Raw genomic sequence first — 27,688 nt, 5'->3', positions numbered from 1 at the left:
TGAATTTGAATTATTCTGTACTTCATTAAGATTCGTCGACCGATCGGGCGCCCCAGGTACCGCTGGTGTGATGTCGTGGAGGCGGACCTGCGTCGGCTCAATGCCAATTCATGGCAGAAAACCGCGCTGGATCGGGACAGGTGGCGTTCTCTCGTTTCGGAGGCCAAGATTCTTTTTGGATCGCTGAGCCAAAGCAGTTAGTTTAGTTAGTTAGTTTGTACTTCATTAATATTAAAAGAGGAAATAGGTATAAGAAGATAAGAGAAGGACAGATCACATACTCAATTCATGCCGTGCTATGCAATGGCAGGACATACGTTAACCCCTTTGTACGCCAAGAGCCACTAAAGCGGTCGTATGCTGTCGTGCCCACCACGCCAACGACCACTAAAGCGGTCATGGCAGACGCTGTCAAAGCAATTTTACTGTTGACATATACGGTTGGACCCGGGTACGTCCTTAAACTACGTCCACAAGAGAGGTATGGGCATTGTGAATGTCATTTCGCTTTGTGTGGTAGGGCACAGCACAGCGGCTTTCATTCCAGATCTAGAGCAGAGCCCAACTGGGGAAGTACCTCCACCTTACAGAAAACCGCAGCCAAATAACACTAGACCCTGCTCATAGTGTTGTGTTCCTGCCAGTGAGTAAGGTTGCCAGAGCTCAACGAGGGGGGGGAGGGGGTTAGGGTCGGCAACGCGCATGTAACTCCTCTGGAGTTGCAGGCGTACATAGGCTACGGATACTGCTTACCATCAGGTGGGCCGTATGCTTGTTTGCCACCGACGTAGTATAAAAAAAAAGTTTAAATTCGTTTCGCACTAGTTGAGATGTTGGCGTGTATGCCACATTTTGATGCGAGAGAGAAAGCGTTCAAAAGGTTAAAAACCGTAGTTATTTACTTAGAGTCAGAACAAGATAAGTTGGCAGGGATTTGATAGCCTAGACAGTGCAAGTGTCAAGTTAACGTCATAATTTCATGGAATTTTGACGTTTACAATCGCTGCAAATTTATCTTGGTTGGATTCTAATTATTTCCTATTGCCGAAACTAACTTTTCTATTCAACCTCAATCTCACCTGCCAGAAACTCGCAAAGAAGAAAACTTTAGCCTTAAACAATCAAACTGCGCAATAAATTTGAATTAGTTGCGAACAGCCTTAAAGGTTTAAAATATAATTCAATATTAAGGCCGGAAGACAGCACGGCTCAGTTAAGTCGGACCGACAATAATTCCTTAATGTCGGCCAGGATAAGTGCTATTTAAAATCTTAAAACCGAATTTTAAAGAACTCGACTAAGTTTTCCAAGCCCTTCTAAATCAAAAAGCGGCCAAGTGCGAGTCGGACTCACACACGAAGGGTTCCGTACCATTTATGACGTATAAAAAAAAAAACTACTTACTAGATCTCGTTGAAACCAATTTTCGGTGGAAGTTTGCATGGTAATGTACATGATATTTTTTTTTTTGTTTTATCATTCTCTTATTTTAGAAGGTACAGGGCACAGGACACACATTTTACCACTTTGGAAGTGTCTCTCGCGCAAACTATTCAGTTTAGAAAACAATTATATTAAAAACCTCAATAACATTTTTGAAGACCTATCCAAACACCCCACACGTGTCTACACCCCACACGTATGGGTTTGATGAAAAAATAATTTTGAGTTCAGTTCTAAGTATGAAAACTCCCAAAATGTACTGTTTTTTTATGTTTTTGTGAAAATCTTAATGCGGTTCATAGAATACATCTACTTACCAAGTTTCAACAGTATAATAAATAATAATAATAAATAAATATTATAGGACTTTATTACACAAATCGACTAAGTCCCACAGTAAGCTCAATAAGGCTTGTGTTGAGGGTACTTACTACTTAGCCAACGATATATATAATATATAAATATTTATAACTACTTAAATACATAGAAAACACCCATGACTCAGGAACAAATATCCATGCTCATCACACGAATAAATGCCCTTACCAGGATTTGAACCCGGGACCATCAGCTTCGTAGGCAGGGTCACTACCCACTAGGCCAAACCGGTCGTCAAATATAATTATTATAGTTTTGGAAAAAAGTGGCTGTGACATACGGACGGACAGACAGACAGACAGACATGACGAATCCATAAAGGTTCCGTTTTTTGCCATTTGGCAACGGAACCCTAAAAAGTCTTATACTCAAAATTATTAACTCATAGAAACGGGACGTAATCGCGGTCACCAAGACCCCCACCAAGCAACCACCAAGATCAATCGAGACCACGGGGACAACGCCGTCCTCGAAACGTCGGAGGTAAATATAAAACTTAATACGCGATTAAGTACCGTTGTTATTAATAATGTGTTTAAATCAGTGTGCTACTTGTAATTGTTAATAATGTTGAAGGACTTTCAAGAGACAACTCAAGTTACAACAAAAGGCTTCAAGAAGGCTTCAAAAGACTCCAATCTTTACAAACAATAAGTTCTAAAGATTATAGCTAACTTGGTATCGAGTGCACAAACATCTTTACAAGCCAACGATCCAAAAATATATATCCTTCTTCCTCGCGTTGTCCCGCCATTTTGCCACGGCTCATGAGAGCCTGGGGTCCGCTTGACAACTAATCCCAAGATTTGGCGTACGCACTAGGTTTTACGAAAGCGACTGTCATCTGACCTTCCAACCCACAGGGTAAACTAATGGGATTATTCCGGTTTCCTCACGATGTTTTCCTTCACCGAAAAGCGACCAAAAACGAAGGAGCGATCCAAAAAAATATATACAAGAACATACTGTTAATGTCTTAGATCTTTCAGCTGATATACTTTCCTAATATCTATTTTTTTATACGAAGTCGGTGGCAAACAACCACACGGCCCGCCTAATAGTAAGCTACACCGTACGCCATAGACAGGCATGCATCGGTTCGGGAAGAGATAATTATTTCCTTTTTCTGTGTTACCTTCCGATGTTCTGCATTCTGTAAGTTAAATCATTCGATAACGCTTAAGTATCTGCAGATTTTACCAAACAAAAATTCTTAAAAATTACGATTCTAGATCACAAACAAAAATATTATCCAAACAAAGTCGAATTTGAATAGCAAACAAAAAAGTAAAAACGTAAATTATTTGAGCCTGAATAACAGGCGAACTCTGGGCCGCGGGAAGAGATCAAAAATGTCCTTTATAATAACGTACTCATTCTCATAAAAACACACTGGGTAAGAAGCTTATGGAACTTTTACAAGAAACCAAAAATGAAGTCGATCCACGGAGCCAACATTAAAAATGATTTTTTTACAAGCTTTTATTTACTTTCACCTGACCGTTGTCTGTTTAGTAATCAAATCTTGCAAGTTAAATTTGATCCACTTCCCGGTTTCTGATTAAGCTGAAAATTTGCATACATATGTAAGTCGGGTGACAATGCAATATTATGGTACCATCGAGCTGATCTGATGATGGAGACAAAAGGTGGACATAGGAACTCTGTGATAAAACAACGCAACCTAATTGTGTTTGGGGTTTTTAGAATTTGCTCGATGAGTATTAGTTGCCTGTGGAAAGAAAAGTACAGTCAGCGATGAAAGCTTGTATCAAAAATGAAATTTTTGCCAAAAACTTTTAATCAACTATATTTGAATGGACTGTGGTAACTGGCATCGTGTTAACTTGTATTATTCGTATGGATATTTACCTCCCGTAAGGCAAGTGCCTTCCAAAATGGGGGTTGTGGCTTCAAACCCCGGATCGTACCAATAGCAATAAGTTTCTCAGGATTTACTTATTTAGAAATTGTTATTAGAACATAACCAGTTGCTCTTTGTTCAAAACATTGTATATATTTTTTTAAGTTTGACGATATTTTGTGAAATTCCTAGTATTAAATTTGATCTGTATATAATTCATTAGTATTATGGAATAATATTTACATCAATAAAATGCTCTGATAATTAGCTTAAGATAATTGTTATTGTTTGTAGTGGTTTTCTCCAATAAAAATGGTTTAATAATGCACTATACTTTTATTTGGAAATATAGAACAAAACACAGTACATAACTAGGAATTTTATTGAAAAGAAAAATAAATGAGCAAAATAACGTCCGTTCAGTATGGCTCGCATTCGGATCTCTGGTTGGTGGGGTCATCCCTGCCCCGCGTGCCCTCACCCCGAGCGGCGTTCGTTAGTCGTCGGCAACATCCTCCACCCCAGTGCTGCTTAGCAGCACTCACCATCTATTGGTATACGGGCTACGCGTGCAGCCGATCGGGTAAGTACACCACTTTTGGTTTTAATTCTAACGGCTCTTACTCGGCCATCTTTGCCTGGCATCAGCTGTTCTACTAAACCTTTTGGCCAAGCGCATCGAGGACCATCAGGGTCTACAATCAGGACGAGGTCTCCCACTTGTAAGGGCCTCACTTCTTGTGTCCATTTTTTACGTGGTAGCAGGTCTGGGAGGATTTCTTTCACCCATCTTCTCCAATATAAGTCAGCCAGTCGTTGGGCGATTCTCCACTGCTTTTTCAGAAAATAATCAGAGTCATTAAAGACGCCAAGGTGAGGTAAGACGGAAGAAGAACCAAGAAGAAAATGGTTAGGCGTTAAAGTTTCTGTGCTTCCAGGTTCTACGGAGACGTGCGTAAGCGGCCGGCTGTTAACTATACTTTCGACCTCTGCCAAAAATGTACACAAAGTCTCTTCTCGGGGGGCTCTCTCTTTCAGCACGACCTTCATGCACCCCTTAACAGTTCTGATCTGCCTTTCCCACGCTCCACCCCAATGTGGACTTCCAGGTGGGATAAATATCCATTTAGTCCCATAGTTCAATGACTCACGCTTCAGGTACTCCTGGTCCAACTCCTGGATAGACTTTCGCAGTTCTGCATCAGCTCCTCGAAGGTTGGTACCATTATCTGAGTATAGGTACTGCGGCCAACCACGTCGTGCTCCCATTCGTCTAAGAGCCATTATAAATGAGTCGGAGGTAAGTGAGTTGACTACTTCGATGTGCACTGCCCTCACTGTTAAACATGTAAACAAAACTCCGTACCTCTTTTGTTTTCCTCTTCCCACAGTTACTTCTAGAGGGCCGAATAGGTCAGCGCCAGTGTAAGTAAAGGCGCGCTGATGATGAGCAACGCGGGCAGGCGGTAAGTCTCCCATTCGTGGGATTTCTTGTTTACATTTTCTAATTCTACATAGCATGCACTTTTTTGTAACATTTTTAACTGTCGGTCGTAATCTTAATATCCAATGCCTTTGTTTCAGGTTGTTTACGACAGTTTCCTGGTTCCCGTGGGCTGCGAGAACGTGATGATGCTTCACCAGCAGCCTTGCTATGTAGTCTCGTCCGTCCAAAATCGAAGGTCGTTTTATTTCAGGTCCGACTTCAGCAGCGGCGTCGATGCGGCCACCGAGACGTAGGACTTCGTGTTCGTCAAGGTATGGCGATAAGGTAAGTAATTTACTTGTTTTAGGTAAGGTTAATCCATTTTTCAGTTTCAGGATTTCTTCAGAGAACGTCTGCGCTTGAGAATATTTTATAAGTAACCTTTCAGCTTTCTCCATCACAGCGCTGTCCTCTTCATTTATATGTCTACATTTGTTTATAAACTTTAACATCATAAGAGTAGCCCTGAGTAATCGTAACCACGATGAAAACCTTGTAGGCTCAGGTATACATATGTTTTCCTTATTGCATGACGTCATTGTCATAACACATTCTAAATCGTCATTGTTTACTTCGGCGTTCAAAATATTTTGTGGCCACTCGTTCTCACTTTTTTGTAAAAATGCAGGTCCTTGGATCCACTCGGTAGGCAACTCACAACGGTCGTATGCTTCTCTGGTAGGTATATCGGCGACATTTAGGTGCGTAGGTACATATCTCCACTCGCTCGCGTGCGTTAAATCATCTATTTCACCAAGCCGGTTCGCGATATAAGGTTTGTATGTACGCGCGTTGTTTCGTATCCAGTACAGAACCACTGTGGCGTCACACCAAAATATACGACGATCTGGTTTTATTCTATGTTCCTTAATTATCGTTTCAGCCAATCGTGCTGCCATGACTGCGGAATTCAGTTCCAATCGGGGCACAGTCGATTTATTCAGGCCTGCAACACGACATTTACTGGAAATGAATGCCGTGCGAACTATGTTGTTTTCTTGCCAACGCCAATATGCTACTGCGCACATAACTTTCATCGACGAGTCGCAAAATAAATGAAGTTGTAGATCTTTATAACTATTGATAGTTAATAAATCTTGTTTCTGTGCAGGCGCATCGCCGCCCGCTGCACTGATAACAGGTACTAGCCGCATCCCGCTCGCACTCACGGTATCTGTTACTATCTCGCTCGCACTTGAAGACTCTGTGAGTATCTCTTTCGCACTTGCAGCGGCATGAGGATAATATCTTGGTAGACGTATTTTTCGCATTAATTTTAATTGATTAATCCATTTGAGCCATTTTTCGTAGACGACGTCAGGTACTTGTTCATCCCAAGTTACGTGTAAATGCCACGTTAACTGAACAATTAATCTTCCATTTATGGTAAAAGACGCTAAAAATCCAAACACGTCAAAAATCGACATTACTACTCGTAAAATGTCCCTTTTCGTAGGCCTTTCATTCCCGTTGATTATATTTTCAGATAACTTTTTCAGCGAGACATCGAACCTGAGCGTATCTTCATTGGGATCCCACAACAATCCAAGTGTTCGCTCGCCCTCATACTGTTGTCCAACTTTGAACCTTACTGCGCTGTTACCGAGAGTCTCTTTTGGAATGCTATTAATGACGGTTTGACTGTTGCTATTCCAATTGCGTATATGAAAATCGCCTCGCGCATGTATATAGGTGACGTCACGGACTAGCTTTATTGCAGTTTCTTCATCAGGTAAGCTGTCGATGTAGTCGTCGACGTAGTGTTGCGTGTATATAGCATTAGCCGCCTCTGGATATGTAGATTCGAAGCGTCGCACATTTTTATTTTTGATGAATTGTGCTATGAACGGCGCACAATTTGCTCCAAAAATGAGTGACGTCATCTGGTAAGTATCTATAGGATCTTCGGGCTTATCTCTGTATAGAAAGCGTAAGGCTTGCTGATCTTCGGGTTTTATTTTAACTCTGAGAAACATGTCCTTGATATCGCCAGAGATCGCGACCTTGTTTTCGCGGAATCGCCACATGATTCCTATTAATGGTACTAGTAGGTCGGGACCTTTATATAGGTAGCTATTTAGACTAAACCCTTTTGTTTTAGCTGATCCATCAAAAACTAAACGGAGGTTCTTCTTATTTGGATTATCCACGCCATGAGTAGGTAAGTACCACGTTCTAGTAGATGTGACTGGATTATTCAGTTTCTCAGCGTATTTATTGTCTAACAAATGTTGTATGCGTTCTTTATACCTTCGTGCATACTCTTCACTCCTTTTCATTTTTAGCTCAACTCCTTTCAGTCGTGATAACGCATTTGGATATGAGTCGACGGTGACACAGTAAGGATCCTTCCAAGGTAAGCCGACTTGCCACTGGCCATCGATAAGTTCAGAGGTTTGTTCCAGGTGCTCCTGGGCCAGTACGTCCTCCGAGTTCTGCCGAGGTTTAGCAGATACGCCCATTGAATCGATGGAGAAAGATCGACGCATATCTTCTTGCAGTTCACGTAGAATTTGATTATTCTCAGTTGAAATATCTTGCTCATAGTTATGACTAAGATGTAATGAAGTGTGTGTTTCCCTTTGTTTCATTACAGTTGCACGTTGACATGGACCATGCACGCACCAGCCAAGCGGAGTACGAGTCGCGTAGGGTTCATTTTGACCGCCCTCTACGACCTCGAGCGGCACATGCAAGTGGTAGTTGTCTTGTCCAATAAGAATTTCAGGTTTCTGATTTTCAGCACACAAATAGTTTTTTATACGGTCTAGGTACTTGAAATTACCGCACTTAACAAGTCCAAGGTTTTGTACAGGTAAGTCCAGATTGCTTGCACTACGCGCGGTTAAGTTGAGCATTGTCCCGTCACTATTAGATATCGAGCAATCGATCAGCTGTGTTTCGCACTTTAGTTCTGAATTGACCCAAGCGCCGCGAACATTTAAACACTGTCTGCGCCCGCGCAGCCCCGCGCGCTCCGCGAGTTCCGTGCTTATGAAAGACACGCTGCTTCCATCATCAAGCATACAGGTCGTTTTTATTTTACCGTTAGGTCCATGAAGATATATCGGCACGACTTTTAATAGCACTTCGCGATGATTAACGTTTATATGCGTAACAGTTTCTGTTTGAGCACTAGTATCCGATACTTCTACGACGTTATAAGGAGTCGAACGTGAACTTTGACCCGATACGTAATGCAGTAGCCGGTGGTGCGCTTGCCCGCACCCCTCCACGTCGCAAACGGCGGCCGTGCACGATTGTCTATCATGGTGCGATAATAAACACTTATAACACAAACCGAATCGTTTTACATACTGCCAACGGTCCTTGCGTAGTGACTTTTTAAACTTTTTGCATTCTGGTAAATTATGAGTTCCTACGCGACAAAAGCGGCACTTATTATTACTGTTCGTATGCGCACTTTGAACTAAAATAGTTTGCGGTTTATAGTCACTGTTTTCACTATAGGTTTTACGTTTATAGTCTGATCGAACTTGAATAAGAGATGCACTGCAGGTTGACACTTTCATAGCTTCTTCGTGGAGAAACTCGGAGAGGATATCTAGTTTAGATTTAGTTCTCTCTTTAATTAGCGCGTAACTGTAGTCGTTCCACTTGGGTAGCAACACCGTAGGTAGCTTAGATAAGATAATGCCGACTATGCTCATTTCTTGCAGGTACTCTCCGCGACCTAAGGCACGAACAGCTGTGACGTAATTTTTTATTTTCACGGAAAACGTAACTATTTCTTTGTGGTATTCTGGTGGCAGCGCGTGTAATTTTTTAATTTCTATTAACATGCGCGATATTATTAATTCCGGATTTCCAAATTGTAACTCCAGTGTTGACATCAGAGTTTCAGTTGATGTGCCACTAATAAGCAGCGCATTTACGGATTCCTTGGCGGGTCCACGGAGGCACTTTCTTAAACGCCACATATTTTCGATATCGCTGAAACTACACACTCTGGTCGATTCTTCGAAAGCTTGTTTAAATTGTAACCACTCCATTGGTTCACCGTAGAACAAAGGCAGTTCCTTCGGAGTGCTGATGCGGCTCAGCAATCTTGCGTTTTGGTTATTGTTGGATGCAGATACGGTGGCCAATTCCTTTAGTGCGCTGGCTAACTCCTGAACTGGCAACTCGGTGCCGGCGACCACTGCTGCCGACGAACACGACGCGTCCGGGTTATTTCCAGTCTCGGGGACGTGCTGTGACTCCAGTTCCAGCTGGCTGCGCTCGACCCACCTAGCAACATCACTTTTAACTGACTGTTGGTCTTGTTCTGACGGTTCAGAATTTTCAGATGGACTGTATTCATCAAGGTTGGCGAGATCTACTTGTAGTTTTTTGTCTATCAAGTCCATTTGTATGCGAGCTTTTGCTTCAGCTGCTTGCAGCTCCAGCTTCTTCCTTTGTGCCACAATAGACGACGATGACGACTTTTTAGAACTCTGTTTCCCGGTTTTGCGAGAACAATGACTTGGCGGTTTCGCGTTCTTTTTTTGTTCGGAATGTACGGATTTTATCTGACTACCCGTTTCTAAAATAATAGTCTTGTCGATCGGTTTTTTGGGTTCTTCATCTTTTACAGGTGTCTGCGGCTGCTGGATTGAAGTCTGTTTAACTTCTTCTTCTTTTCTTTCCTTTTCACGTCTTGTAGTACTACGTGTGTTTACCATCTTTGGTGTACGGAGCATCAAATCCGGCTCGAAGGACCACTTTGTTATTGTTTGTAGTGGTTTTCTCCAATAAAAATGGTTTAATAATGCACTATACTTTTATTTGGAAATATAGAACAAAACACAGTACATAACTAGGAATTTTAGAGAAAAGAAAAATAAATGAGCAAAATAACGTCCGTTCAGTATGGCTCGCATTCGGATCTCTGGTTGGTGGGGTCATCCCTGCCCCGCGTGCCCTCACCCCGAGCGGCGTTCGTTAGTCGTCGGCAACAATAATTATATGTAATACTGTCTTACTATTCATATGTGCTTGTTGCTAGGCCTACATAAATAAAGTATATTTGAACTGAACTGGAAACCTGACTAGTACTAACTTCAAACCTTCAAGAACTCCCATCTTAAAGGTCGGCAACACAGTTGCACCCCTCTGGTGTTTACAGGTAATAAATAAATAAATAAAATATTATAGGACATTATTACACAAATTGACTAAGTCCCACAGTAAGCTCAATAAGGCTTGTGTTGAGGGTACTTAGACAACGATATATATAATATATAAATATTTATAAATACATAGAAAACACCCATGACTCAGGAACAAATATTCATGCTCATCACACGAATACATGCCCTTACCAGAATTTGAACCCGGGACCATCAGCTTCTTAGGCATGGTCACTACCCACTAGGCCAAACCGGTCGTCAAAAGATGCCAAACAGGTGTCCATAGATGCAAGTAAAATCAAAGCAAAGGCAGTTATACATTTATGTAACAGGCACTCAATATCCGACACCCACTCATATGAGAATAAGTCTCATCCTCAATGGATCAGTATTGCATCCCCTCCCTAAGCCAAATCTCGCAAAGGCGACTCGGCCACTCAAATATTCATGAAGACGTCCTACCTTTTGCTCCGTATTTTATTGTACTTTGCTTTATTTGAACAGTACCTGAAAAGAAAAAAAAAAAACACGTTAGAGATTGTCAAAGGATAAATACACAATTAGAATCGAGAGGTCTCGGCATTCAACGGAAAAGCTTTGTTAAATCGAACGAAAACTATAAGGTTTCCTTGCTGAGAGGCTTACTCTTGTTAGAATTTTCTTGATCGAAAGTACCTATGTTATAACTGGCTTCCTTCTGATATTTAGACTTGGTTGAAAAGTCACTTGTCATTTCTAGCTGTCACTTGAAATACTGAAACCGCAAGAAATTAGACTGAAAGCGCAAAAAAATTATCGCAGTGCGTTCTAAGCCTCATGGTGGAGGAACTCAAAGCGATGACAGCACGATGAAGTATACATGATATATTTTGTAGGGCTATATAATACATTATATTGGCCTAAAGCTTATATCTGCTAAAGTTCAGCTTCAGCAGTAAAAACAATAAATATATTTGTGATGAACACAGATATTTATTTCTGAAATTAGATACAAAAAAATAATTAAAGAAAGAAAATACACTTATTACCATCATAATTTGTACAATCATTTGACAAAACTGTAAATTAGCACACACAACAGCACAATTTACTTAGATGTTAAACAGGGTCCCCACTCAGCATAGTAACATTTAGCTATGTATTCAAATATTTATCTACGTATGCGTATCGTTGTCTAGTGGGAATCATCATCACAGGCCTTTGCCTCTATTGCAGACGATTTAAGCATTGCTGTTTAGACAACGGGTTTGGTGACTGTGGAGGCCGATGCGTGAGCGGCATGACCTCCCACATTTTTGGCTAGTGGGAATATAGCATCCATAACCACAATCCTTTTCACATACATATACAATCATAAATAAATAGGCAAATTAAAGCAGCGATACGTATTGTGTTTTTTTTTTGATGATTTGTGTTTTTGACTGATATGGCGCTCAGTTTTGTCAAATCTAATCTTTAATGTCATGGCAATACGCGTCAAGGCAGGCGTCGTCGTCAATGACACGATCTATAACTTGCAATTCCGATTCAAAACTACACATCAATAATACACCTTATACAATTACAATAAGGCACACGACTGAGATGTCTTGGCTAGTAAAGATGACAAACGACCCGTGTCTCTACGGACACTTGACGCCATATTACACGGCGATTGGGTCCGTGTGGGTCACTATATGCACTTATCATTACGTTATGCTATCCTCTTAAGGCCCAGCCATAGAAATGAAAAATCCAAAATTTGCCACTGGAATTTGAACCTATAGTGCACGGAATACAGTAGATTTTATTTTGTTTGAAAATTGCACGAAACAAAACAAATGCAACTCTGTCCTAATTGAATATGATTTAAATTTCATCGAACTGAATAAGTCCTATAGGTAGGACCTTGGGCCTTACGAGGCTATGATGGTTTATATGTGACCGCGATATGTTCTAAAACGACGACAAACCTGACCGCCGCAATACAATCGCAGTTTCGCTCTCATTTTAAAACGACATTTTGAAATAACATAAAATAAGACATGCATCTCATGAATTAGGTTAAGATGATATATTTTTACGATTTTTTTTAAAGTGCTTATTGGAAGGCCTACTTAAATAAATTATATTTTACAGTACATATGGTGTTACTTTTCCGCACTAGTGCGTAAATAAGCATATTATGTAACTGTGTCGAAAATTTGAAGGGTCATATGTAATGTAAAACGTTGCACGATACATGTGCGAATAGGTAATTCGCAACTTGTGTCGATCTAAAACACTCCCTTCGGTCGTGTTTTAATTAATCGCCACTCGTTACGAATTTCCTATTTTTCTCACTTCTATCGTAATGTACTATTGAATCTTGAATCTTGATAAGTTCGAAACCATAACTTTATTCAACTTTTTATGCCAGTACCCCTAGTGTAAATATTTTCGACAGCGAAACGTGACGTACGCGTTTGCGTTAAGTGTCATTTTGTATGAGATTTTTGACTTTCCAAAACGTCCCGCTTGGCGCGCTGTTCAAAAACCCATACAAAATGAGACTTAACGCAAACGCGTACGTCACGTTTCGCTATCGACTAAATTTACACTAGGGGTACAGGTATGTCTAATTCTTGCGTAGTATCGTATTGTAAACGATGATGTGGCCGGGATGGCACGGGCTACACGTATTGTGCACCATGTGTATTCTCGCCGGAAATTCCCCGGAATACAATAGGAGCACGTATGCGGTAGGGTGACCAGGGCATCGCATTACACAGGAAAGACTAGGGTGACCAGGTATCAACATATGAGTAGGATAGTAGGTAATAATAATACAATACGAACACTTAAAAAATAAGATGTAACTGCCTATAAACGTACCAAAACCTAGAAGTAAGATATAGAAAATAATTATCTTGTCAGACAAAACGAGTACGATCATCTCGTTAGAACCTAGTATTGTAAATTTATAGTCAACAGTTCACGTTTTTAATAAGCTTTGTATTAAAGATAACACTATTACTTACCTCTATAAATGTAATGCCTACTAATTAAAGATATACCTTCGTTTGGGATTCCACCTCAAGAAAAATGAAATAATTTCGTGAATATAAAAATAAACATAACAATATAACGTTTTTTCCAATGGATCCCTAACTCACGAGCGCCGTTCGAACCATTTTCTAGTAAATTGAGTTCCGCGCCCGGCGGCGAGCGCTGACGATCATTTCGCGAGTCTCGGGACCCTCTGTGACAATCATTCTGTGAATCCCAGGATATTACATTCGTGGACCGGTGCAGTGACAATCAAGCTGTGAGTCCCAGGACAACGTAGCAATCATGGACACCCGGTGAGAATAATTCAGCGAGGCCTGGGATATTATAGCAATCGCGGACACCCGGTGGCAATCATTTAAGGCGCGGTACAGGAAACAAGTATGCAGGTAGGTTGACTGACGCGACCGTTTACTTAGAGTAGATTATACGAGTATAAAACAATTAAGCAACCATATCGTACGTAGATAGATTATTAAATCATTATTCTTTCTCTTATCTAAGCGTTGGTCGCGCTTATATTCTTAGTTTATGATCAGAACCCAGGGCCCGTAAGTGATGAATTGGAAGCATTGATGACAAAATAGGCTATGTTTTTACCCAACTGCGTATAGAGGGTTAGGACAACTTTGTTTCTTGTAATTTTGTCTTGTAACAAAGAAGATAATACATTTAAAAAATTGAAATAAAACTACGAAATTGAAATATTCTTGTATCGATCGATTAGATTGGTATCTGATATTATTTGCACAACTTACGAAGGTACTAAGTAGACTATTCCATGATATACCTAATCAAACAGAATTGCCTTTTTAGGTCAATATAACTTTTTCATTTCTGTCCTCTTAGAAATCTAGGCAAGATACATAACTTAGAGAAAAGTAATGGTTTATCAATAATGTGAAACCATTTACAACATCTTGCACGGAACCACCGTATCAGTTCGTCTTCACCCTTACCGTAAACCTAACGGCCATGTTTTCGTTATTTTTCTTTACAATAAAATGTACATTTGCCCCAAGCGAGCTTTATTCTCATTCAATATCGAACCCTATTTCCTATTCAATAGAATACATATTGCTACAACCTACCACGGTCATTACAGATACTTGTGTAGGCTTCGCTCAAGCCGATTTGAATCTCATCATGCATGTAATAAGGTTTGTATTCGGTTGTCCATCATAGACATACGATAGGAGATGTCATTTGTTGCTTTCTATCCACGGTTCAAATATGGGAGCATTAGTTGGAATATCTTTAATATGAAATATTGTAAGGTTTCTAATGTTTTTGACGATATTTATAGACGAAAGAGCATTAATTTATGCGGAATCATTGATACCAAATCATACACATATTTACTCAACATATTTTAAGTAGTTCAATCGAAAAAAGGATCAAACAGAAGACCATTGTTAGGTTTTGCAAATCCCAGCGGCTGAGATGGGCGGGTCACTTGGAAGGGATGCCCGATATGAGAGCTCCAAAAATTATGACAAGGTGGACGCCACAACAGAAAAGGTCTAGTGGTAAGCCTAAGAAAAGGTGGCTGGTCTGTGTGGAAGAAGATCTTAGGATGATGAGGAAGTATACCAAATGGAGGAAAGTTGCCAAGGATCGCGACGACTGGAGGAGGGCAAGACCCACAAAGAGTTATAGCGCCATCGAAAGTAAGAAGTTAGTGTCATGATTTATTTATGTTTACATTTAAGGTAGCATTTAAATAATAACTATACTGTGACAACATTATTACGTTACCCCGATTAATACAGGGGTAGTTGGGAAAATAACATTATACTGTTGGCAACACGGTAGTTTTAGCAAGTGGTGGGGACACGGTAAATGTTGGACGGGTTTGTTCACTTGGGTTGAGGCCGTCAAAGAGGACGCATCGTAATTAACTGTTTAGGTCAGAGTACCTGCAACTACCTCGATTGTTGTAGTATTAATAGTTTAGATTAACCATGCGAGAAGAAGCACCACATTAGTAAGTAAATCAAAAGAAACACACAAGAAAGGTATTTTATTGTATTGTAAAATATTCATAATTTAACTTTAAATAAATATGTATTAGACAAATATTTTACCATTAACAGGATTATATTTGACTGAAAAGGTTATCTCAGATGATACACGGTGCCTGCGAGAAAACGGAAATATTTTAACAGTATATTCCGGATCGTATTTAGAGACGAAAATGTCATATGAACTTTTTTTTTTAATTCGCCACGTTTCAGAGTTAATACCAACTTAAAAAAATCGTTTTTGAGGGCATTACGCCTGTTTAGAGTTCCGTAGCCAAATGGCAAAAAATGGAACCCTTATAGATTCGTCATGTCCGTCTGTCTGTCCGTTACTGTTCAAACTTGGTAAGTAGATGTATTCTATGAACCGCATTAAGATTTCCACACAAAAATAGAAAAAAAAAACAATATATTTTGGGGGTTCCCCATACATACAGAACTGGAACTATTTTTTTTTTTTTATCAAGCCCATACGTGTGGGTATCTATGGATAGGTGTTCAAAAATGATATTGAGGTTTTTAATATCATTTTTTTTTCTAAACTGAATAGTTTGCGCGAGACACATTTCCAAAGTGGTAAAATGTCTCTCCCCCCCCTTGTAACTTCTAAAATAAGAGAATGATAAAACAAAAAAAAATATATGATGTACATTACCATGCAAACTTCCACCGAAAATTGGTTTGAACGAGATCTATTAAGTAGTTTTTTAAATACGTCATAAATGTTACGGAACCCTTCATGGGCGAGTCCGACTCGCACTTGGCCGCTTTTGATGACGATGTCGCCACTATGGGACCTAAGTCTAGACATCCTTATTGACAGATATCAAACTGACAAGGAACCCCTTGAATAGACTAGTATTTACGAAAAATATTTACCAATATTAATCCATAAATTTCCCAAGAGCATGTACTTATTATGTATAAAAACATACAAAAAGTAAAAAAAAAAACACAAAAAATCATTTTTTTTTTACTTTTGTATAAGATTTCTTTCTTCTTATGACCTGTGGATAATTTTTCCCGTTTCCACTCGTCGAGTGGCATGGGAAGTAGCGCAGAAGGTATATATAAAGACGTGGTGTGGGAACGTTACTCATCATGCCCACCGCTACCTATTTTGTCGATTTTATTGGTACGAATCTGAGGACCGGTAATACCTAGTGCGGAGCGACGTGAGTAAATGCGCGAGTAAAGCAGTTGATTCGGTCAAATTACGTTTTTTGAAAAAATATATCCAAATTGAAACTAATGCAGTATGATACCTTTGGGTATGGAGCTTTATGCACACTAGCGTCTCCTCCCCTCCCCTTGACGCAAGCCCCCCTTTTCGTATAATTTATGTCCCGGTTAACAGTTTTTATTATATTTATTTTTATTTTTATTTAAACTTTATTGCACAATACATGAAGAGTACAAATGGCGGACTTAATGCCCGCAAATTTTATTATTTTTTGAGAAAAGTATACATTTTAGGAATAAAGTGTCAATGAAAGAAATAATCCTTATTAAATTCTTAACAAAATAGTTTTTTATTTTATATGATGCACAGTTTTCATGTTACAGCTAGGTGAACTAGAATATAATTTACAGTACATATGGTGCTACTTTACCGCACTAGTGCTCAAATTAGCATATTACGTTACTGTGTCAACCATTTAAAGGGCCATATGTACTGTAAAACGTTGTACGATACATGTGCGAATAGGTAATTCGCAACTCGTGTCGATTTAAAACACTTCCTTCGGTCGTGTTTTAATTTATCGCCACTCGTTTCGAATTTCCTATTTTTCGCACTTGTATCGTAATGTACTATTACAGTACATATGGTGCTACCTTCCCACACTAGTGCGAAAATTAGCATATTACGTTACTGTGTCGAACATTTAAAGGGCCATATGTACTGTAAAACGTTGTACGATACATGTGCGAATAGGTAATTCGCAGCTCGTGTCGATTTAAAACACTCCCTTCGGTCGTGTTTTAATTTATCGCCACTCGTTTCGAATTTCCTATTTTTCGCACTTGTATCGTAATGTACTAATAGTACATAGTACTGACAGAAATCGTATAAGGAGAACCACCTTGTTCAACGGTCAACAGTAAACAGAGTCACATCTCATTTCGGATAATTGTAAAACCGTGTCATGTCACGAACTGACAAGAATGTTATAATACATAACATGCTCCATAATATGTCGAATCGATCCGTGGCCTAAAGGCAGGAGAACATCTAACACATTTCATCACTTAACGGGAAATTCACATTCGCAAATACTCAAACCAGCCATATCACAAAAAACTTTTACGGATGGTATCTTAGCTTCTACATTTCATTCATTTCCCCAATTTCCTGGCAATAGAAATGGGTTACTTTGTAAATATTTTTGAGATAGAATTAGTATTCATCTTTTTTGTAGTCATGTCTTTCAACAATCGCACCCATTTATTGCATTACGCGTTCGAACCATTTATTTTTCACCTCACCAGCTCGTAAACGCTCTCTCGGTTATCCAAAAACTGATAAGAAAGTTGCATTTTATCCACTAATGAGGCAAAGTAATGTGATGAAAAAGTCTAGAATATTTCTAGAATAAATTCTAAATGTCAAAAAATAAACTAAAAAATAAAAACAACAAAGCAAGTACATATAAAGTGCATCACCATTATTCAAATAGAATAAATAATTAATCATTTCGAATCACAATTTTATTAATCCCACGCTGATTTATCGTTCATGTAGTCTTGTGTGCTAAAATAATAAGCTAAGCTTTAGAAATAATTCTTCGAAATTCCTGTATTTTAGTCATCGTTTCGTTTTATCGGGTACTGTAGTTCCAGGACTGAGTGGTTTTAAAAGCACCGGGAAATGCCGAAAAGCAATTTTACGACGCGAATAAAAGCCGGACGAACTGACAATAGACAATTCAAACTTGAATAACTTGTTAGGATTCCCAATAGCGAACTGATTTTATGTAAATATTTCACAACATTAAAATCATTTCATTTGAGCGGCATATTCCCTAATAAATCACATTTTTTATTTGATATATAAATAGATTGAGAGTTAAATCCAGTGATTGTACAATTGGTTTTATTTAATACCTGTAAATAAATTGTCAAACTATTACCACTATAAAAATAATACCTATAATCCTATTAGAGGTATTGTTTTCATTTCACTTTTATTTTTACCGCCATATATAGACTATTTACAGTATTAAATACCTTTATTCGATACCGCTATTTGAGTTCTGACGATGGGGTCCATGAGGAAGCGAGGGAACTCCTCAAATGTTAATGGCATATATATATAGTGATCTTAGTATTTTCATCGTCAAATCAAGCATTTACATTTGTAGAAGTGACATTTGATGAAGCGGAACTGCTGATGATGAACAGAATGGAACTCTTCAACGCCGCATAAGTAGTTCACGTTTGGCAATTTGTTCTCTTCGCGTGTTTGTGAAGCAGTTAGGTTTTGAAGGCACATTTTAGTTAAGCTTGAGTTCTGATGATGGATTCCATGAGGAATTGAGGGTACTTCTCAACTCTTTTAAGCAAACTTTTAGCCATTTTTATTATTATTTCATGCATGGTGTGAAATAATTTATTTTAAATACAGTCGAATACCCTATTGCGGGTATTTTACCAATCAACCAGCGAATCTGAAATGTGGCAAGGTGGGTGCAGTGACCAACCCCCTTTTACCTCCTTTTTTACATAATTAGGCGTAGGACGCTGTCTTTTTAATGTCATTGTATGAAATCAAAAATCAACAATAACCTTTATTTCACCGGTCTCCCTCATTGAAGTCGGTTTTTAAAAATATTGGTTAAAAATTATTAAAATATGCAAAGAATACGTATTTATTAATAACACAAAGAATAATTATTTTAATATATCTACTATAGGTAAAAAACTTAAGTAAGTCACCTGTAGGGCTAAGATGGTCGGCTTTTTATCATTTGTCAGCATGGCTGTCACGTTCTAACTAGTATGTAAGCGCGAAAGTGACGGGTATAGTGACAAGTGATAAAAATGGAACCATGTTGCCACTGCTGTTGTATGTAGTTGTGACGTGTTCGAATAGACATTTGTTTTGTTTGTGTGTGTCTTTTAAACATTTATTGTCTATTCGAACACGTCACAACTACACACAACAGGTAACTTAAATACTTAAGTTTTTTACCTATACGGCTAGTCACCCCGGCCGTAGCACTGCTACGCCGTAGACTTTCTACGATAAATCACCGTAGAGCTTTTGTACCATCAGCAAAAAGGTTTCATGTTATTGATATTAATGATCCCGGCTGGATAGTGGGAGAGTACAGATGTCGCAGTTTAACTTGTTTTGGAGCCATGTCGCGTGTTAAGTGAAACAGGGGACGTATTCGACATATGAAATGCCAGCTCGCGAAATAGCCAACAACGTCGTCGGTGGCATATTAAATTTTGATATATAAACGACATATAGAGAGTTGGGAAGATTAGTGTTCTTCCATTAATATGTTTCCTCGTTTTACAGTGTTCTGCGAACAAATAATAGTTATTGTTCTACGTACAACTTTACCCAGTTGTAGTTTTGACTTCTCATGCTAATATGGTTAACCGTACATGCGAAAGATTCTAAAAAAATTACCGCGAGAATAGCGTGAAATGACTCTAAAGGTAGAATCTTGAGCGTTGCGAGGGTTTGTTTAACTCTCCTACCTTAGTAGGAGAGTTAAACAAACTTTGCTCCCGAGTGATGCAATTTTTTTCACAAATTACAAATTAAACTCAAATGAACTTGTCATGTCACATGTCAAAATTTACGTTTATTTCGATTGCGCTGTGATCCGGAAATCTGTCTACGATATTTCTAACGTCAAAGTGACATTGGTTGCCCGAATCGAGCTGCTTCTGTCAATTATACAACATACAAACGATATCTAAATGAGAACATATCTAAACCAGAACTAATCGTTGTCGTATATCATTCTTTGAATCGGGCCGTAAATCAGATAGGACATAAGTGTGTATTATACAACGGCGAATATTAATTCGCTGTACTATACAGTTGCTAAATAATCTGTAAATAAATAATTCGTTTATTTGTTTTTTGCGAGCGTGATGGGCACCTTTGCGTCTGGGAGGGCTCGGGACGGGTTGTTTGATTAGTTTTTGTATTTGTGTCTTTCTTTTTGTTTACTTTTACTTCTATTTAGTTTATAGTCCATTTTAATGTTTTTTTTAGAGTAATTAAGAATGTAATAGTTTTTGTATGCATAAATAACGACATTAATTATCACTAATACTAATCTTATCTACATTATCATTAAGTATGCCATTATGCAAATTAAATATTACATGTATAGAATCGAGTACAATTCTGAGAATATATTTAATTATATGAAAAAAATAATTTAATGTCAAATACGAGTATACCTATTTCTTTGTTAATACAGTGGAACCTCGATAGCACAAATCCCAAGAGAATCGTCAAAAACTTCGTGTTAACGAGGTTTCGTCTTATAGAGGGCATTCACGTAGGATTCCTGTAGGACGTTAGAAGTATCGAGTTACAAAGGAAAACGCATGAAAAGTTCGTGTTGGAGAGGTAATTATGAGAACAGCAGAAACTACAGTCGTATTTTAGGTTATTATCTTTTTCGAGTTACAGAGGTTTGTTGTAGATGTCACATTTCATTTTAAGAGTTAAATTCCTCGTTTATTTGGTCCAGCATATTTCGTTGGCGGTCCAAAGAGGTAACGCCAGCAGCGTGCTAGGCACATTTACCCGGGTTGTCGTGACGTCTATATCTATGTAACGTTGCCAACCAGAGTAAATATTCTTTATTACTCTAGTATGAAACCATGCCTGAGTAGAAACAAGACATAACGACAAGATACTTCTGAACATATACAACATAGTACTAAAGAGTAAGAGATGAAGTGATTTCTAGATTTATATTCTGATCTAAATTCTAATACCATCTGATTGTTTGGCGGAGATTCTTTCTCCGCCGCGGGCCTCCACAACTCCCCTTATAGCCCGACCCTGTCCACTCACAACCATTTGACTTATTCTTGGCTGCTTCTATTCTAATTCTCGTTCTTAGTTATCCCTTCATCTCTCTCATCTAAATAATGATGAAACTATATTTCTAACACTCACCGATTTACACCCGCAGGTCTTCCTTTTATTCTGTCCAACTGATTCCCCCTACGAACATTGTTCCATCGGGGAAAAGTCTCTTCTACCTCCTACTGACAAAGATACGTTCAAACCTTTTTTATGTTCTGTCAGTGTTACCAGTATAAACAATTAAATCTGTTTAAGGCATAGACTTACCTGCTATTTTGTTGAGGCTCGCGTTCGTCGCGACACTCCCCAACGGCCGTGAGTTTCTATAGCAGGGCTATCAGCTGGCTCGTCCATTGGGCAATCTTTTCTCTCGCCCGGACCGCCGCTGCTCTTCTACTTCTTCCTTCATTGACATCTGACACAGTTTCTACTCTCTCTACGTCTTCATCACCTTCAGACACCACTTTACCCTGCTCACCAATACCATTTTCCTGGATCAGTTCCTCGGGAGTGAGTATTTTGTCTAAACCATTGGTCTCCAATCTAACATCATCCTCCACTGCAGTTTCTAGTGGCATCTGTTCTGTTGATTCCCTTTCAGGATATCTGGATTCTATTTCAGATATCTCTGTGCTTCCCTGTAGTGAAGATTCCTCTGCCTCCAGTACATCCGGATTTACTTGAATTCTTTCTTCTGTTCCTCTACTAGATTTTCTTTTGTGACTGAACCACCTGGATAGGAATTTTGTATAGAAGGCTCAATCGCTATACATTTCCCATAGGTTAGAAAGTCTGTCGGCCTCAAAAGATATTCTATGTCAGACCCAACACAAGTAAGTGGACGTGAATTCGTCACAGCTTCGATTTCTTTAATGACTGTACTTAGCTGTGAGTCATTTAGAACTCTCTTTGCTAAGGTTCTCTTCATACAATTCTTTACAATGCCGACCAGCCTTTCTTAAAATCCTCCATATCCACAAATAGTCCTAAATTCCTGAATAGGCTTGTTTTCTTGCCTGCTGCCTCTTGAGGGAAGTGTAATTTTTGTAAATTCTTTATTTCTGCGCAGTTAATATCAGCTCCAGTGGCCGAAACCTGCATCTGACCATTGTCTTCTATATTCTCTATATCTATTGTCATTCCTTCTGTAATTTCCTGTTCTATGGTTCCTCTGACTGACTCTTCTGCTTGAGATGACGTGGTATCTATTATAGAGTCAGTTCCTGCAAAAAGAGCTGACTGGCCATGTTCTTGCAACTTTGGCCAGCCCTCCTCACTTAGCGAAAGAAATTGAGGTCCATTGAACCACAATTCCTTCTTAGTGTGCCAAAGTTCCGGTCGTGTTGCTAGATCGGCAGGGTTCAATTCAGTATTGACATATCTGGGTTCTATATCTTTGTTTTGTTTGATTTCATTTATTCTTCTGCAAACAAATGGAGGCAATAACTTGTCTGATTTCATCCAGTATAAAACTATTTCACTGTCAGACCAGAGGCATAGTCTTTTCAATTCTATTCTAAGGGTGTTCTTTACATAAGTTAAGAGTCGCTTCCCAATGACGAATCCAAGTAATTCTAATTTCGGTATTTTGAGGTCTTCCGTGTGGTTTATCGGGGTAACTCGGGATTTAGCCATTATGAGCATTACTTTAGTGCTCACTTCTTTCTTATTCACTATCCTCAGATATACTACAGCTGAGTAAGCTCTTTTAGATGCGTCAGTGAAGCAATGAAGTTCACACTCTGTGTCTTCATTGGGCGACAGGCCAACATGTCTGGGTATTTCTATTTCAGCAGCAGTCTGTAGAGCACTTACTGCCTTCTGCCATTCTTCCTCTAAGTCCTCTGGCAATTGAGAATCCCATTTTTCTTTCCTTTTCCATAGTTCTTGAAGAAGGAGTTTTGCAGGCAAAATTAAGGGTGCCGCGAAACCGCAAGGATCATATAATGAAGCAAGAGTTCGCAATATCCCTCGTTTTGTTGTAGTTGTGTTGTCTTGCTTTGTGTCGGAAAGTACATCACCCAACCTTAGTTTCAGGGTATCCTTTCCTATGTGCCAGGTAAGTCCTAATACCTTTGTCGATTCAGTGTCTTTTGATCGAAACTGTTTTGGAATAGTCTTCAGCAATCGTTTGTTGTTGGATGTCCATTCTCTTATATTCATAGACAATTCTGTGAATGTCGCCCGAGTCTTGTTTACAAGCTCACGAGCTTCCTCTAACGTGTCTGTTCCAGTGACTAAGTTGTCCACGTAAGTTCTTTCTGCTATTTCTGACATAAGGTGCTGGTCACCCTTTGACAAATGATGGCGAATCGTAGCCGTCAGCAAAAATGGACTAGATATTACCCCAAATGGGACACGACAGAAGCGCAGATGAAGAAGGTTCTTCTCAGTCACTCCTTGTTTGGGGTCCTTCAGCCATAAAAACCTGGTCACATCTCTATCCTCCTGTTGTAGTCCTACTTGAAGAAACGCCTTTTCTACATCCGCTGTAATTCCAATCTTGTTGACTCTGAATCTCAATAGGAGTGCGGTCAAGTCTTCGAGCATCGAAGGTCCTCTATACATGCATTCATTGAGGCTTTTACTATTCTTGAGTTTAGCCGAACCATCATACACCACACGCCCCTTCTTCCCCTTCGGAAGAATAATATGATGGGCAAGATAGTGAACAGGATGTGTCTTAGAGTCAATTTCCGATGGATCTATTACTTCTATAACCCCTACGGTTAGTTGTTCTCTCAGAATGCTATCATACTCTTCCATGGCATCGTGTTCTAATCTTTTGATTAAGCTTGACAGTCTCCCATAAGCTAGACCATAGTTAGTGGGTAAGTCAGGGGGGTATGTTATCCAGGGCCACTTCACCTGATATCTCTTATCCTCATATTTGACTGTTTCATTAAAGTGTTTGATGGCCTCTTCCTCTCTAGTTATCTTAGGAGAGTCTACAATCCCAATACTTTCTAAGGCCCATAGAAATCTGATATCCGGTTCCCGGAGAGGCAAGTCTGGTGTTACAAAATAGGGTATTACGGATTCCTGGCATTGGCAGTACATAATGACAGATAGTGTATTATTTTTCTCTTCTTGTAGGACCTTGCCGGCAATCATCCAGCCAAAATCTGTGTTAATTAAATATAAGTGATCCTTCAGCAATAGCATTTCTTTTCTGTGAAATGAATAATAATAATCACCACCCATCAAAAGTTGTGGTTCTTCACTAGCAGACCCATCATCAGCTACAACATCTACTCCATCAATTCCATCCATACTCATGGGAGGACCAAGATAATTAGTTATACGGCGCACAATGTTTACCCGAATATCCCTTCTGATACCTCTTCTTGTTATAATTTGGATGTCAACTGATGGGCTGGAAATGTTAACTGGGTCATCAGCACCGAAAACAAATACCATCAGTTCATCTTCCTGATCTGCTACTAAGTCAAGTTCTTTTGCAAGCTTCCTGGTAATATAGCTGCGACCACTGCCATTGTCAAGAATCAGCCTTCGTGTCTTAGTTCTGTTTGAGTTCTTCGGCCCCACCTCCACTATTGCCGTCTGTAGGTAAGAACAATAATTATGTTTAATATTGATATCATTATGTTTAGATAATGACATAGATGCCATAGATAACTCAATATTATTATGACCTGGCTTTTGTGGACATAAAGCTTGATTATGACTTCCTTTGCAGAAGAAGCACGGCTTCCTATTGTGGCATGTTGTTGTTCTATGTCCTTCCTTGAAGCAAATGTAACATCTTTTGCCTAGTTTCTTTTTCCTATCGTTGATATCCTGAACCACTGTGCAGGATGCATTGTAGTGCGCGCCTTGGCAAAAAATGCAAGCCATCTTAGGTTTCTTATTTTTTGACATCTTCTCAGTATTCTCCGGTAGTTTTCTTTTAAGAAACCCCCTTTTATGGGATATCCTCTTGTTTTCCTGCTTCCCTTTCTTCTGGTGGGTAGTTATATGTAAAGCTGCTGTAGAAATGTTGTCACTACTACTTGGGACAGGGCTTTCTTTAGCACTTTCCATTGCAGTTATAATTTTTTGTAGTCCGCTTCGTATATTATCTATATTATCCGTCAGCGTTAGCAAGTGTAACTCATATACCACCTTCTCAGGGAATTTGGATAGTATGGTAGACCTTAAATGATTTCCATTTATGGTTTCTCCTAAACTTTGAAGAACTCTTAAATGTCTCTCTATCATATTCAAATTTGCTCTGCAGTCCGTGGCATGGTGCGTTGCCCTTTGAACATTATTGATGGCATCATAGTGGGCATCAATAACCTTTTGCTGGTTCCCAAACCTTTCTTTTAATATTTCTAATGTTACATTATAATTTAATTCAGTTATACCAAGGCCTTCCACTGCCTGAAGAGCCTCTGCTTCTAGGCAGCCGACAAGGTATGCCATCTTCTCGGCATCAGGCAATGACTTGTCGTGTACATTACTCTTAAAACGATCCCAAAACTCTGCCCATCGCAGAGTTTCTCCTTTGAATTTTGGTAGGGCAAGTTTTGGCAACTTCGAAGTGGTAAGTGTCACTGAAGGATTTTTTAACAGAGCTTTCATTTCCACCCTCCATTCTTCCGACTGAAACTGTGTCTTGGTAAAAGTTTTTAATCTTTCACTGGAAACTTGACTGCACTTTTCTATGTATTTCTTGAGTGAGTTTCGAGTCGCACTCTTCGATGAGCTGAATCTGTTTAGCTAATTTCTCTTCCGTGACCGTACCCATGGCGGTGCTTTGCGCCATCAAGTTCGATAGGCGCTCATGAATAAGTTCCAAACGAACTAACATGGCGTCGTCCATTCTGAATGTACTGAAAGTAAATAATTTCTTACAATTCTACACCTATTTTATCCATTTTATTTAGTGTATACCACAAGAACATTATTTACTAGACTTTCTCTAAGCAGAATCATTACTGGGTCCTACAGACTCAATTTTTTAGAATTTAAACAAGATACTATTTGAACTACTTCGGTGTAGTACTACACAAGTAAACAACATCACACATTACGTAAATACGTTTTGCCAAATTGGCGTGGTAACTGGATTCTGGTAAGAAACTTTAAGAAAAAACTTACGTTTATATCCTTGCTTTGTTTATACACAGTAGAACTACAGCACAGTGTATCTTCTGTGGTAAAGTATACTCGTTGCACTTTCACAACAGGATTACATACAAGAACCACTAATCTAAACACACTTGCAATGGTATCCTTCGAAAATTTCGCTTACAAACAATATTAATCAGCCATTTAGCCATACCAAGTTTTTTCTTTTTTCAGATACCTTTTATTGCGATTGCGAACATTCATACTCTTAACTTCAGACCAAACATTTTCATACAAAGTAACCGACTGAAGTTATTCTTAGATTAAAAGAGCGCCAAAGCTGACAAGTACGTTTCCATTTACAAATCCATATGTCATTTCGTAATTGGCATTAATAACCAATAACAAAACCCTTAATTTCTAAATAGGCCGATGACAGTTGCTTAGTACTAGTTCGGATAAATTTATGCTAACAAGAACAAACCATTACACTGCTGCAACCATAACGAGCATGAGGCGTTTTTTCGCCTACAACTCTTATCGAGGTTTTAAGCAGATTTCACACTCTCCGACATCTGTGACATGTACGCTGCTCATTTGAGTTAAGTATATTTCATCACTTCAAAATACATTATTTAGCTATTAAATACATAAAATAAATTCACAATTAAATAAAACACATTTATTTGTATCTAATCATTGTTTTCCTTCCGTATATTATATTAATGAGCCCGAGCTAGGATTCCTAGCATAGGGTTCTTCTGAATGACGAAATAGGAAAAAACGTTCTGTTCCTGTGAGACCAAACTAGGATTCCTAGGCTATGGACTCTGTACATCTTGCATTTCTAACAATGTGTAAACGTACATCAACTTCTCATCTGTATATAAGTTTCTAGGTCTCCACCGTTCTATGAGTTTCTTGGCCTCCACCGTTCTGTGAGTTTCTAGGTCTCCACCGTTCTGTGAGTTTCTAGGTCTCCACCGTTCTGTGAGTTTCTTGGCCTCCACCGTTCTGTGAGTTTCTAGGTCTCCACCGTTCTGTGAGTTTCTAGGTCTCCACCATTCTGTGAGTTTCTAGGTCTCCACCGTTCTTTCTGTTATCTCTCCGTTTTACCTCGGAGCCTCCCGAGCAAAACGAAAGGTGCTTATTCTAACGAACATGCTTATGCTTCGCTTATTAATAATA

The 27,688-nt window shown here is 39.1% G+C and overlaps 3 protein-coding genes across 3 annotated transcripts in view; all 3 read right to left on the bottom strand.

The window, feature by feature from the left end:
* Positions 1–27,688, bottom strand: part of LOC133515617 (uncharacterized) — a 1,004,237-nt gene that overhangs the window by 633,763 nt on the left and 342,786 nt on the right.
* LOC133530887 (uncharacterized) lies at positions 4,002–10,127 on the bottom strand. Its single transcript, XM_061868947.1, has one exon. The coding sequence runs from the start codon at positions 9,872–9,874 to the stop codon at positions 4,217–4,219; it is 5,658 nt and encodes a 1,885-aa protein (XP_061724931.1). The 5' UTR covers positions 9,875–10,127; the 3' UTR covers positions 4,002–4,216.
* LOC133530797 (uncharacterized) lies at positions 24,823–26,059 on the bottom strand. The gene is made up of 2 exons (XM_061868865.1): positions 25,081–26,059; positions 24,823–24,988 (listed from the first exon to the last, which is right to left on the bottom strand). Exons 1-2 carry the CDS (start codon positions 26,009–26,011, stop codon positions 24,945–24,947), a joined length of 975 nt encoding a protein of 324 aa, XP_061724849.1. The 5' UTR covers positions 26,012–26,059; the 3' UTR covers positions 24,823–24,944.

The sequence above is a fragment of the Cydia pomonella genome, chromosome 2 (assembly GCF_033807575.1).
Source record: "Cydia pomonella isolate Wapato2018A chromosome 2, ilCydPomo1, whole genome shotgun sequence".
NCBI classification, from domain to species: Eukaryota; Metazoa; Arthropoda; class Insecta; order Lepidoptera; family Tortricidae; genus Cydia; species Cydia pomonella.
Note: the sequence above shows the minus strand (reverse complement) of the source record. Positions and strands in the feature narration are given on the sequence as shown.

Excerpts from the sequence above, each read along its gene's own strand:
- LOC133530887 (XM_061868947.1), bottom strand. The coding sequence starts at position 9,874 with ATGCTCCGTACACCAAAGATGGTAAACACACGTAGTACTACAAGACGT.
- LOC133530797 (XM_061868865.1), bottom strand. The coding sequence starts at position 26,011 with ATGAAAGCTCTGTTAAAAAATCCTTCAGTGACACTTACCACTTCGAAG. Across the intron at positions 24,989-25,080 it reads TTTATGTCCACAAAAGCCAG|ACGGCAATAGTGGAGGTGGG; the intron begins GTCATAATAATA and ends TCTTACCTACAG.